The sequence below is a fragment of the Odocoileus virginianus genome, chromosome 4, assembly GCF_023699985.2.
Source record: "Odocoileus virginianus isolate 20LAN1187 ecotype Illinois chromosome 4, Ovbor_1.2, whole genome shotgun sequence".
In the NCBI taxonomy this organism is placed as follows: domain Eukaryota; kingdom Metazoa; phylum Chordata; class Mammalia; order Artiodactyla; family Cervidae; genus Odocoileus; species Odocoileus virginianus.
The window spans coordinates 8,363,468-8,378,346 of record NC_069677.1 but is presented as its reverse complement, the minus strand read 5'-3'; the positions used below and the strand labels follow the sequence as shown (position 1 = coordinate 8,378,346).

General features: G+C 36.2%; 1 protein-coding gene across 6 annotated transcripts in view; it reads right to left on the bottom strand.

The window, feature by feature from the left end:
* STXBP5L (syntaxin binding protein 5L) overlaps window positions 1-14,879 on the bottom strand; it is a 333,130-nt gene that overhangs the window by 196,736 nt on the left and 121,515 nt on the right. For all 6 annotated transcript variants that reach the window (XM_070466030.1, XM_070466033.1, XM_070466032.1 and 3 more), the window contains exon 7: window positions 14,567-14,630. In XM_070466030.1, the coding sequence (XP_070322131.1) occupies window positions 14,567-14,630 (64 nt within the window). The remainder of the gene's footprint in view (window positions 1-14,566; window positions 14,631-14,879) is intronic.

Sequence of the window (14,879 nt, the reverse complement as noted above, 5' to 3'; positions counted from 1 at the left end):
CAGTAATGAAGTGTTCTGAGTTAATCATTTTATTTTCACACAGTCTCCAGTGTTTTGACAGGCAAAATAGTGCTCTCTCCAAATTTGCCTATGTCCTAATTCTCAGAACAAGTAAATACTAATATATTACCTTCAGTTCAGTTCATCGCTCAGTTGTGTTCAACTATTTGCGACCCCATGAACAGCAGCATACCAGGCCTCCCCGTCTATCGCCAATACCCAGAGTTTACCCAAACTCTTGTCCACTGAGTCGGTGATGCCATCCAACCATCTCATCCTCTGTCATCCCCTTCTCCTCCTGCCCTCAATCTTTCCCAGCATCAGGGTCTTTTCCAATGAGTCAGTTGGCTAAAGTGTAGCCAATGAGTCAGTTTAGGTGGCTAAAGTATTGCAGTTTCAGCTTCAGTATCAGTCCTTCCAATGAACATTCAGGACGGATCTCCTTTAAGATGCACTGGTTGGATCTCTTTGCAGTCCAAGAGTCTCTCAAGAGTCTTCTCCAACACCACAGTTCAAAAGCATCAATTCTTTGGCGCTCAGCTTTCCTCACAGTCCAACTCTCACATCCATACATGACTACTGGAAAAACCATAGCTTTGACTAGACGGACCTTTGTTGACAAAGTAATGTCTCTGCTTTTTAATATGCTGTTTAGGCTGGCCATAACTTTCCTTCCAAGGAGTAAGCATCTTTTTTTTTTTTTTTCCCCATTTATTTTTATTAGTTGGAGGCTAATCACTCTACAGCATTGCAGTGGTTTTTGTCACACATTGAATTAGCCATGGATTTACATGCATTCCCCATCCCGGTCCCCCCTCCCACCTCCCTCTCCACCCCATCCCTCTGGGTCCTCCCAGTGCACCAGGCCCGAGCACCTGTCTCATGCATCCAACCTGGGCTGGTGATCCGCTTCACCCTAGATATACATGTTTCGATGCTGTTCTCTCGAAACACCCCACCCCCGGGTTCTCCCACAGAGTCCACAAGTCTGTTCTATACATCTGAGTTTCCTTTTCTTTTTTTGCATATAGGGTTATCGTTACCATCTTTCTAAATTCCATATATATGTGTTAGTATACTGTAATGGTCTTTATCTTTCTGGCTTACTTCGCTCTGTATAATGGGCTCCAGTTTCACCCATCTCATTAGAACTGATTCAAATGAATTCTTTTTAACGGCTGAGTAATATTCCATGGTGTATATGTACCACAGCTTCCTCATCCATTCATCTGCTGATGGGCATCTAGGTTGCCTCCATGTCCTGGCAATTATAAACAGTGCTGCGATGAACATTGGGGTGCACGTGTCTCTTTCAGATCTGGTTTCCTTGGTGTATATGCCTAGAAGTGGTATTGCTGGGTCATATGGCAGTTCTATTTCCAGTTTTTTAAGAAATCTCCACACTGTTTTCCATAGCGGCTGTACTAGTTTGCATTCCCACCAACAGTGTAAGAGGGTTCCCTTTTCTCCACACCCTCTCCAGCATTTATTGCTTGTAGACTTTTGGATAGCAGCCATCCTGACTGGCGTGTAATGGTACCTCATTGTGGTTTTGATTTGCATTTCTCTGATAATGAGTGATGTTGAGCATCTTTTCATGTGTTTTTTAGCCATCCGTATGTCTTCCTTGGAGAAATGTCTGTTTAGTTCTTTGGCCCATTTTTTGATTGGGTCATTTATTTTTCTGGAGTTGAGCTGGAGGAGTTGCTTGTATATTTTTGAAATTAATCCTTTGTCTGTTGCTTCATTTGCTATTATTTTCTCCCAATCTGAGGGCTGTCTTTTCACCTTGCTTATAGTTTCCTTTGTTGTACAAAAACTTTTAAGTTTCATTAGGTCCCATTTGTTTATTTTTGGAGTAAGCATCTTTTAATTTCATGACTGCAATCACCATCTGTAGTGATTTTGGAGCCCAAAACAATAAAGTCAGCCACAGTATCCACTGTTTCCCCAACTACTTGCAATGAAGTGACGGGACCAGATGCCATGATCTTAGTTTTCTGAATGTTGAGCCAACTTTTTCACTCTCCTCTTTCACTTTCATCAAAAGGCTCTTTAGTTCTTCTTTGCTTTCTGCCATAAGGGTGGTGTCATCTGCATATCTGAGGTTATTGATATTTCTCCCAGCAAACTTGATTCCAGCTTGTGCTTCATCCAGCCCAGCATTTCTCATGATGTACTCTGCATATAAGTTAAATAAGCAGGGTGACAATATACAGCCTTGATGTACTCCTTTCCCTATTCAGAACCAGTCTGTTGTTTCATGTTCAGTTCTAACTGTTACTTCCTGACTTGCATACAGATTTCTCAAGAGGCAGGTCATGTGGTCTGGTATTCCCATCTCTTTCAGAATTTTCCACAGTTTATTGTGATCCACACAGTCAAAGGCTTTGGCACAGTCAATAAAGCAGAAATAGATGTTTTTCTGGAACTGTCTTGCTTTTTCAGTGATCCAGCAGATGTTGGCAATTTGATCTCTGGTTCCTCTGCCTTTTCTAAAACCAGCTTGAATATCTGGAAGTTCATGGTTCACGTATTGCTAAAGCCTGGCTTGGAGAATTTTAAGCCTCACTTTACTAGCATGTGACATGAGTGCAATTGTGCAGTAGTCTGAGCATTCTTTGGCATCGCCTTTCTTTGGGATTGGAATGAAAACTGACCTTTTCCAGTCCTGTGGCCACTGCTGAGTTTTCCAAATTTGCTGGCATATTGAGTGCAGCACTTTCACAGCATCATCTTTAGTATTTGAAATAGCTCAACTGGAATTCCATCACCTCCACTAGCTTTGTTCGTAGTGATGCTTCCTAAGGCCCACTTATTTAACAAAAAAGAATTTTTACATGTAATTAACATTTGTTGAGATGGAGAGAATATCCTGGCCTATCCAAGTGGCCCCAAACCAATCACACAAGTCCTTAAGAGCTATGAACCTTTCCCAACTGTCACTAGAAAGAGGTTTGATGACAGAAGAAAGTCAAAGACATGCTAAGTTTTTGTCTTTGAAGATGGAGGATAGTGATTTCATGCTTAGAAATGTGTAAAGCCTAATAAAAACTGAAAAATGAAAGCAAAGATTCTTCAGTTGAGCTACCAGAAAGGAATGTTACCCTGCAGTATTTTGATTTTAGCCCAGTAAGACCTGTGTTGGACTTCTGGCCTACAGAATTTTAATACAGACTATACATTTGTGTTATTTCAAACTACTAAATTTATGAAAATTTAAATTTGTCACAAATTTAAACTGGAATTGAAAATAATGCAAGTGGCATAAAAGGAAGCTATTTTATTCCATCATCATTATAATTATCATTGTCCTTTATAAACTGACTACCACAAATACTTTGATCTCCTACTATCTTACCTTTCCATCTTCCCCTCATCCTAATTAACTAAAGTAGAATGTTCAAGTAATTTTTATGTCACCACACTACAGGGTTTAATACCATTTCACTTGACACCTTGACTGGGTCCTGTGATTTTAGACAGGAGATAACCCAATTCCAAAATCCCATCCTGAGGGTTTACAATGGACAGAGGTCACTGCACTTTTTATAAAGTGATAGAGAGCAAATGTGTTAGGCTTTGCAGGCATATAGTTCTATCACAACCATTGAGCTTTGCTCCTGTAGAAAGAAAACAACCACAGGTATATTCTTAGGGCTGCAATAATCAAGGAAAACTGAAGTAAAGCAGAGAAGTAAAAGATGATCCATTATCATACTAACCCCTCTTTCTTGGGGAGAAGCAGAAGAGACAGCCAGGAACTTAGCAAGTGTATCTATTCAGTTTTGCAGGATGTCTCAAACAGTTTACAGGGGGAACCCATGAATCAGAATAGCCCAACCATAGGAAGGAGGGAGGGAGAATTTATTTCTTATGTCTTGTCTAATAACATTGGTCAAGATTTTCTCCACGGAAATTTAACACTCCAACTCCAGGGTTGTGTCATCTGACCCTTTTAGCAATTGTTAGGGAAGCCAGATCTCATGCCTTACAGTACGGCACATTATCTAAATCCAGAATTAAAGGGAGAAACCAGACTCTTGGTGTACTTCAAAAAGTAGTATACATGAAGTTGATTAACTCTGCCAAAACTGAGATGAAGCAGGCAGCCAAGGGTTTCACGTTCTGTGCTAAGTTGCTTCAGTCGTGTCCAACCCTTTGAGACCCTATGGACTATAGCCCACCAGGCTCCTTTTCTATGGGATTTTCCAGGCAAGAATACTGGAGTAAGTTGCTATGTTCTCCTCTAGGGGACCTTTCTGAACCAGGGATCGAACCTGTGTCTCTTATGTCTCTTGCCAACCTCCATTGGCAGGCAGGTTCTTTATCACTAGCACCACCTGGGAAGCCCAAAAGCAAAGCTGAGAGAGAATCCAAGGAGATGTATACAATACCATGCCCAAAACAGGCACCTGTCAGTGCAAGAGAACCCTCTTATATTTTAAAGGCTAATGTGCAGTTTCTTTAGTAAATGGTGTTTCAGGCAGAAGGGGTTCTGTTTTACGCTTTTATGATACTATTTTGTTTCAGTAGGAACCATAATAGCAGTAATTTGTTCCTTCTTTCACTTAACCAACAAGCCTCCATGAACGTTTTCCCCTTCCAGGTTGAATTTATCCAAGAAACACAAAAATATTTACATTAGAAAATCTACTTACATATTTCAACAAATTATTAAGGAATAGTCATTTTGTAGTATAAAGCACCTGAAAGTCATCTTTTTAAATTACACTCTAAGTGACACTAAGCTTTTGATTGCTGAGGCATCCACTGCAAAGACCTCCATCTGGAATAAAACCATTGCCAGCTGTACAACCAGATAAAGAGCCAGGATGCCGTTCCCATGAAGTTTCCTTTTTTTTTTTTTTTTTTAAAGAAAGTTCTGGTTGACATAGATAAACTGATCATTGACTGACTACTTGTATTTCCCTTTATGTACTTTAATTCCTTCTCACGTTTTAAATTCACCTATAAAGTAAACCTGTTGAAACCCTACGCATCCCATCCCGATCTCAATAAAAGTAGAACTTCAGGCCCATGTTCTCTCTCTCCCTCCCTCCCTCTCCCTGTCTCTCTCTCCCGCTCTGACTGTAACATCCTTGTGTTACCCCAGGCATGCCATGTACTCTCTAGGACCTATAAGTAATAAATCTTGATTTTCAAACAAGGATGGTTGTTTGGATAGTTGTTGCTGAGGTGCATCTCACAATCATACTAAGAATCAGAAGGGCCATTCTAGCATCAACATTGGCTTCAAAAGTGTAAACACCTGTGAGAAATCACCCAGTAGAGTGTTCCCAGGAATTTCTAGCATCACTATCAATAGCATCTTTATCAACAGTCTGAGACTGGCACAAAACACATCTTGATACATAAGAAAAGCATTCAATAAAATTTCACACTGTTCGTAATGTAAACCCCTCAGAATATTGGAAAGAGGCGGAAATTTCCTAACTTCGTCAAACAAAGATCTGCAGCAAACATCTTACTTTCAACTTAGAGTTGAAATCCTGGAGACACTTGCTTTTTCAGTTTGAAACAAAAGAAAGTTCCCATTAAAACCATTTATTTTCAATACTACACTGGGTTCCTATCCAACTATATATATAGAACTTCATATTCTAAGTTTCTGCCCCTGATACACAGCTCAGTTGGTAAAGAATCTGCCTGCCATGCAGGAGACCTGGGTTCGATTCCTGCTTCAGGAAGATCCACTGGAGAGGGATAGGCTCCACACTCCAGTATTGAGCTTTCCTTGTGGTTCAGCTGGTAAAGAATCCACCCACAACGTGGGAGACCTGGGTTTCATCCCTGGGTTGGGAAAATCCCCTGGAGAAGGGAAAGGCTACCCACTCCAGTATTCTGGCCTGGAGAACTCCATGGACTGTGTAACACAAGGGGTCCCAAAGATTCAGATGAGACTTTCACTTTCATATTTTAAGACAATGCAAGGAAAATTTAAACACAAAATTTTTTCCTGTCCTTTGGCCTCCTCTCTCCCTTCGACCAAGCATTGTGTATCTGCAGTAAACACTGACAAAACCTCCCTATCAGCAGAAACATCTGCTCAAATATAAAGAGCAACATTCTTCTAGCACCAAGTAGTGTGCATGTGTGCTAAGTCACTTCCATTGTGTCTGACTATGTGCAACCCTATGGACTATAGCCTGCCAGACTCCTCTGTCCATAGGATTCTCCAGGCAAGAATACTGGAGTACACTGCATGCCCTTCTCCAAGGGATCATCCCGACTCAGAGATCAAACTCTCCTCTCACTTCTACCTGCACTGGCAGGTAGGTTCTTTACCACTAGCACCACCTGGGACAACTCCTTAAAAGGTTCAGTTCAGTCGCTCAGTCATATCCTCCTCTTTGTGACCCCATGAACTGCAGCACACCAGGCTTCCCTGTCCTTCACCAGCTCCTAGAGTTTTTTCAAACTCATGTCCATTGAGTCGGTGATGTCATCCAACCATCTCATCCTCTATTGTCCCCTTCTCCTCCCACCTTCAATCTTTCCCAGCATCAAGGTCTTTTCCAATGAGTTAGTTCTTCGCATCAGGTGGCCAAAGTATTGGAGTTTCAGCTTCAACAACAGTCTTTCCAACGAATATTCAGGACTGATTTCCTTTAGGATGAACTGGTTGGACCTCCCAGGGACTATCATGAGTCTTCTCCAACACCACAGTTCAAAAGCATCAATTCTTCAGTGCTCAGCTTTCTTTATAGTCCAACTCTTACAGCCATACAGTATGACTACTAGGAAAACCACAGTTTTGACGAGATGGACCTTTGTTGGCAAAGCAATGTCTCTGCTTTTTAATATGCTGTCTAGGTTGGTCATAGCTTGTCTTCCAAGGAGTGTCTTTTAATTTCATGGCTGCAGTTACCATCTGCAGTGATTTTAGAGCCCCCCAAAATAAAGTCTGTCACTGTTTCCACTGTTTCTTCATCTATTTGCCACGAAGTGATGGGACCAGATGCCATGATCTTGACTATTGATTAATCTTTCATGAAAATACATACGAAAGAAATAAAATTTGTCTATAATTGCTATGCTTTTATGCACAGAATATTTCAAATAATTTAAAGACAGTTACTGAAAGCAAACATTCAGTGATGTAGTTGGATACAAAGTAACAAAAATGAATAATATTTTTATGGGCTTCCCTGGTGGCCAAGAGAGTAAAGAATCTGTCTGCAATGCAGGAGACCTGGGTTTGATCCCTGGGCTGGGTAGATCCCCTGAAGAAGGGAATGGCTACCTACTCCAATATTCTTGCCTGGAAAATTCCATGGAAAAAGGAGCTTGGTGGGCTACAGTCCACGGGGTTGCAAAGAGTTGGATACAACTGAGTGATTAGCACTTATACACTAACAATTAATTATGAAACAGATTTTAAGAAAATTAATTCATAGGAGCAATAAAGTCTGTAAGGGACTTAAAATTAAGCTAACAAAAGATACGTGTGACTTTTTGTGATAAAGTTGTAAAGCTATACAGAGAAACATAAAAGAAAGCCAAAGTAAATATATCATGTTTATAAGATGGAAAGATAAAACACTCATGTCTTAATGTGTCTTAATGATGCACATTTTCTCTAAATTCATCAATATGTCCAAGTTTCAGAGTCCCAACAAGGATTTACATAGAATTCGATAAGCGAATCTTAAAACTCAGATAGTAGAATAAATGGTCATAAAAGAAAACAAGATAAGAAAGTGAGAATGGAGAGGGACCATCAAATATCAAGATATTTAGTAAAGATATTATAACTAATAAAGTGTGCTATCAGTAGAATAATAGACAAATATATCAATGCAACAGAGAAAAAAGCCCAAAGACCCACTCAAAAATAAGAACTTGATATATAAGTGAGATGTCCTTATAAATCAGTGTAAACTGAATTGACTATTTAATAAATAAATTATTCATATATAAAATTGAAAGCATGTATTCCCCAACTCCATGGCTGATTCATGTCAATGTATGACAAAACCCACTGCAATGTTGTGAAGTAATTAGCCTCCAACTAATAAAAAATAAATGAAAAAAAAAAGAAAGCATATCCTTATATCAAACCAACATAAAATAAATTACACATAGATTAAAATCAAATTGTGAAACAGAAAGCCTTAAAACTTATAGAAATAATAAAACTGCATTTTCCCTTAGGAAGGGAAAGATCTAGTAGGTAATTAACAAAATGCAGGAGTCAAATGAAAAGACTGATAAGACTGAATACATTCAAATCAGGAATTTGTATGTGACAAAGGCTATTGATGGAAAAACTAAAATACAGGAAGTCAAGTGATGTTTTCAAGGTTATATGCTAATAAGCAGTGGCTCACAATAAAAACACAGTCTTCTGCCTCTAATACTAATTTATTTTGCATTCCTTTTAATTTCTAATTACCCAACTAACACACATTATAGTTTTTCATAAAAATTTGAACAACACAAGTAAAATATGAGTATCTTTGACCATTTTCCTCAATACCAATCACTAGTATCCTTCCCAGATTTGTACATCTTCTTTTGGGCTTTTTCCCTTGAATATTTAAATATTTAAGTAAAAACATAAACTCATTATTCAAGTGATTTTATACTAACCTTACTGTTCTGCATCTTTTCTTTAAAAAATATGGCTTGAAGAATCTTCCTTATCAGAATAGCATTCCACAATATGTATACAGTATCATTCATTTATTCAATTTTCTGTTAATAGACCTTCAGGCTATTTTCAGTATTTTGCCCTTTGGTTCTAAAAATAGGATAAATATCTGAAATGGATTTTCTATCTATCAACATATTTTAAATGTTGATAACAAATTGCCCATACTGGTATGTATAATCATGACTGCTATGTCTAGATGCCCATTTTTCAATGCCTGTTCCATTACTTGATATTATTAATATTTTTAATTTTTAATATTTTGCCAGCCTAATGGGGAAAAGGGGGTATATTGCACTTCCCTGGTGATTACTAATGAAGCTGGTTCCTCCTCACTGCCAAACCCTGACCTTTATTAGAGGTGAGAGGCAACCACAGCTTTAACTCTTAAAATCATCTTTTCTAGAAGACTTAGTTTCACATTTATATTGCAATTTCTTGATTCATTACTTAGACATTGTCTATTGACTTCCTATTATGAAAGATGAGGGTTTAGCAAAAGATTGTTAAATATTTTGCATATTCATTAATTTCCTGCTATACACCTAACAATCATTGTCTCCCACTTTGCTGCCTGTCTCTTATAATGATTGTCTTGTTGTAGCATATTCCTTAAAGCTTGCCTAAAGATGTCCCTAATCCACAGTGATAACTTGTTATTGTTTCTGCTAAAATTCTCGGAGTTGCCATTTGAACACTAAGTGTTTTCTCTATCTGGAATTTATTTCTGTGAATGGTAAAGGGTAGAGGTCTTAAAATTTTTTTCAAACTGGACACCAACTGAACAAAGTCACTTATTTAATAGTTTATCATGCCCTGAAATATCTTCTCTAAAATACACAAAATTCTCCCAAATACCTGAATTGTTTCTGGAATATCTCTCTAGACCCATTGGTTTTCTTGTTTTGCCCTGTACCAATATCACAATGTTATTCATTAAAAAAAATTTTTTTTGGCTATTCTTAAACATTTCATTTTTCTTATGAATTTTAAAATCAGCTTGTAATTTTTTTTTAAATGAGTAAATTCTCCATACCTACTTTACTAAGGGCTTGTGTCATCAAAGGATGTTGAATTTTGTCAAATGCTTTTTCTGTCTCTATTGAATTGAGTGTGATTTTTTATCCTTCCTTTCATTACTGTTGTGTATCACACTGATTGATTTGCAATGTTGAACCACCCTTACATTCCCGGAAAAAATGTTACTTGACCATAACGTATGATCTTTTTTAACATATTTTTGGATTCTGTTTCCTAAAGCTTTGCTGAGAATTTTTACATCTATATTCATCAAAGATACTGACCTGTAATTTTCTTTTTTTGTAATGTATTTGTCTGGTTTTGGTATCAGGGTAGCACCAGACTAGTAGTATGATATTTGAAGTGTGCTGTCATTTTCAAAATATTTTTTTTGGAATAGTTTGGGAATGGTAAGTATAAGTCCTTCTTTATATGTCTGACAGAATTCTCCTGTGAAACTGTCCAATCCTAGATGCTCTTGTGCTGGGAGGTTTTTTTGTTTAGTTACAAATTCAACTCCACTCCCAGTGATTGGTCTATTCAAATTATGTTTCCTCTTGATTCAGTCTGGTAAGTTGTATGTTTTTAGAAATATGTCCACTTTATCTAGGGTGTCCAATTTGTTGGCATATAACTATTGTATTATTATCTAACTATTTTGTATGTAGTATTCTCTTATGATATATATTTTTTTGTATCTGTGTGGTATTGGCTGTTATTTCTCCTCTCTAACTTTTAATTTTGTTTATTTGAGTTGTCTCTCTTTTCTTCTTGGTGAGTTTAGCTAAAGGATTATTAATTTTGTTTATCTTTATAAAAAACCAGCTCTTGGTTTTGCTGATATTGTCTATTGGTTTTTTAATCTCTATTCTATGTATTTCCTCTCTTACCTTTATTATTTCCCTCCTTCTACTAACTTTGGGCTTTGTTTCCTTTCCTAATTTCTTTAGGTGGTAGGTTAGATGGTTTGAGGGTTTTTTTGTGTTTAGCCTGCATCACTATAAACTTTCCCCCAAGAACTCTTTGCTGGATTCCATCGATTCGAGAGTGTTGTTTTTCCATTTTCGAGGCATTTTTGGATTTTCTCATTGATTCATTGGTTTTTTTGTAGCATGTTGTTAAGTCTCCGCATGTGTGATCTTTTTGCATTTTTCTCTCTGTAACTGATTTCTAGTTTTATACTGTTGTGGGTGGGAAAAAATGTTTGTATAATTTCCATTCTCTTAAATTTGTTGAGACATGTTTTGTGGCCTAGCTTCTGATCTATCCTCAACATAATAAAGGCTCTTTACGACAAACCCACAAGTAATATCACACTCAACAGTGAAAAGTTAAAAGACTTTCATATAAATTCAGAAATAAGACAAGGATACTGACTCTTGCCACTTCTATTTAACATAATATTAGAAGTCCTAGTCACAGGAATCAGGCAAGAAAAATAACTAAAAGGAATTCAAATTGAAAGCAAGGAAGTAACTCTATTGGCAGATGACATGATACTTTATATAGAAAATCCTAGAGTCTCCACCCCGAAACTATTAGAACTAATAAATGAATTTAGAAAAGTTGTAGGTTACAAGATTAATATATAGAAATCTGTTGCTTTTCTGTATAACAATGAACTATCAGAGAGTAGAAGACAATGCCATTTAAAATCCCACCAAAAAGAATAAAATACCTGGAAATAAACAACCAAGGAGATAAAATATCTACACATTAAAAACTATAAAACACTGAAGAAAGAAACAGAAAATGATACAAAGAAATGAAAAGACATTCTGAGCTCTTGAACTGGAAGAAATAATTTTGTTAAAATGTCTATACACTCAAAACAATCTAGAGATTTAATGCAATTTCTATCAAAATACCCATGAGTTTTATTTTTTTACAGAACTAGAATAAATATCCTAAAATTCATATGGAATCACAAAAGATGCTAAATTGCCAAAACAATCTTGAAAGGAAAGAACAAAGCTGGAGGTAACATGCTCCCAGACTTCAGACTATACTATAATGCTACAATAATGAAAAAAAGCATGGTACAGGCACAAAACAAGACACATACAACAATAAAACAGAATAGAGATTCCATAAATAAACCCTTGTACCTACGGTCAATTGATATACAGCAAAGGAGGCAAAAATATAAAATGGATAAAAGACAGTCTCTTCAATAAGTCTTTCTGGGAAAATTGGAGAACTACATGTAAAACAGTGAGAATAGAAGATTTCCTCATACCATATACAAACATAAACTCAAAATGGATTAAAGATATAATATTAAGTCCTGAAACTATAAAACTCCCAGAAAAAAAATAGGAAGAACACTTGACATAAATTATAGCAATATTTATTTTTCTTAAAAACTGTATCCTAAGGCAAAAGAAACAAAGCAAAAATAAACAAATGGGGCTAAATTAAACTTTAAAAGTTTTGCACAGCAAAGGAAACCATTGACAAAATAAACAGACAGCCAACAAAATGGAAGAAAATAATTGCAAATGATATGACTGAGAATTGATACTCATAATACATAAACAGCTCATATAACTCAATATTTTAAAAAAACAAACAACCCAAGTAAGAAATGGGTAAAAGACCTAGAGAGACCTTTTTCCAAAGAAGACATACAGACAGCAAACAGGGACATGAAAAGATGCTTAACATTGCTAATTACTAGAGAAATACAAATCAAAACCACAATGAGATATCACCTCATACCTGTCAGAATGACTGTCATGAAAAGTCCATAAATAACAAATATTAGAGGGGATGTGGAGAAAAGGGAATCCTTGTACATGTAGGTCAGAATGTATATTGGTCCTGCCACTATGGAAAGAAGCATGAAAGTTTCTCAAGAAACTAAAAATAGAACTACCATATGATCCAGCAATTCCACTCCTGGGTATATATATATTAACAAAATGAACACATTAATTCAAAGAACACATGCAATCTTTAGATTGCTATTTATGATAGCCAAGATATGGAAGCAACCCAAGCAGTACAGGAGACCTGGATTCAATTCCTGGGTCAGGAGGATCCCCTGGAGAAAGATATGGCAACCCACTCCAGTATTCTTGCCTGGTGAGTCTCAATGGACAGAAGAGCCTGGCAGACTACACTCCATGGGGTTGAAAGAGTCGGACACAACTTAGTGACTAAACCACCACCATTATGATACCCAAGATATGGAAGCAACCCAAATGTCCACGAATAGATGAACACATAAAAAGAATTTGGCAGTTATGTATATACATATATGTATGTATGTATATACACACAATGAAATATTATTCAGCATAGAAAGAAACAAAACTCTACCACATGCAGCAACACAGATAGACTTAGAGAACATTATGCTTAGTAAAATTATTCAAACACAAATACTATATGTCACTTACATTTGCAATCTAAAACTAATACAAATAAGTATATACAGCAAAACAGAAATAGATTCACAGAAACAAAAAATAAACTAGTGATTACCAGAATGGAGATGGAAAGGGGAGGGGTAAATTAGGGGTACAGGATTAAAAGATAAAAAAACTATTATCTATAAAATAGATAAGCAACAAGGGATATATGTACAGCATAGGAAATTAGAGTCATTATCTTTTAATAACTTTTAGTGGAATATAATCTATAAACATATTTAATCATTATATTTTATACACAAAACTAATATAATAATATAAATCAACTGAATTTCAATTTAAAAAGTAAATCTGAATACACTTGATTGGAATTACACTATTTATAAATCAATTTGAAGAAATTCAATGTACTTTCTCTTACTATCAGGGGACTTGTCTTTCAGGCTCAGTATTTATTAGGTTAATCCAGTTTCTATTATTTAAAAATAAAGAACCAAATCTATATAATTTATTTGTGTGTTTTATATAGTACTTAGCAAAAATATATACACTTGAAGAGACAATATTGATAATGAAAGTGACACTTTAGAGCTTTTATCAACCCTGTTTCTCATCATTAAAGTATGCATGCTCAGTTGCTCAGTCATGTTTGAGTCTTTACGACCCTATGGACTATCCTGCCAGGCTTCTCTGTCCGTGGGATTCTCCAGGCAAGAATACTGTTGTGTTGCCATATCTTCCCTCCAGGGGATCTTCCTGACCCAAGGATCAAATCATTAAAGGAAAATCATGAATAATGGAAATTATTAAAATTATTTCTGCAATCTGAGAACATTTTCTATATTATTACCTATTTATAAAATTAAGATTGGCTAATTTATGATTATTTAATATTGCTGTTTATCATTACCACTATGGAATAACATGGGCCAATGATTAATGATATTGATAATATTTTTAACTTTAAGCATAGAATATTTGAGAACTAAAATTGTTCAACATGTTATATGCCTTCCTCAAAATTCTGCCACTAATAGTAAAGAACCCTCCTGCCAGTACAGGAGACATAAGAGACCCGAGTTCGATCACGAGGCAGGAAGAACTTTTGGGGGAGGAATGGCAACCCACTCCAGTATCCTGCCTGGAGAATCCCAGAAACAGAGAAGCCTGGCGGGCTCTGGTCCACGGGGTTGCAGAGTCGGACACAACCGAAGTGACTTAGCACAACACAGCACATGTGCCATATGCCTTTCTCAAAATTCTATAATTAAATATCAACTTAACTCTAGGTGAAACTAATGATTCAATTTGGAACCATTATTAGTATAAATAATACATTCATTCATTTGCTCATTCATTCATTCAACATGTTTTAATTTTAGATTACACTTAATGCACTGTACTAGATGTTATGTATAAAATAACAGTAAGAAACACCTTTATTCAAGAATAAGAAAAATAAATTCAAGAATAATGGTATTGTAATACTCACTTTCCCTTCATCTCTTGGACTATCACTTAAATGCACAACTGGACCTGGATGAGTCTTTGTGGATCTGTTAAATCAATTCAAGAGAGTCACTTTAAAAAAACATTAAAACACTTTACCATTAGAGACTGAAACAAAGAAATTAAGATTACAGTGAAATACACTCCCAATATTCTGGAGTTTAGCATAAACTAATTTGAGCTCTTGGTTGTTTTTCTTTAAGACTATTTTTCTTTTCCCTACTAACTCTACTAAAGTGGGACTATTTTAAAAAATCTGGTTTAAGAACATTGATCCACATAACAATGGCATTCTT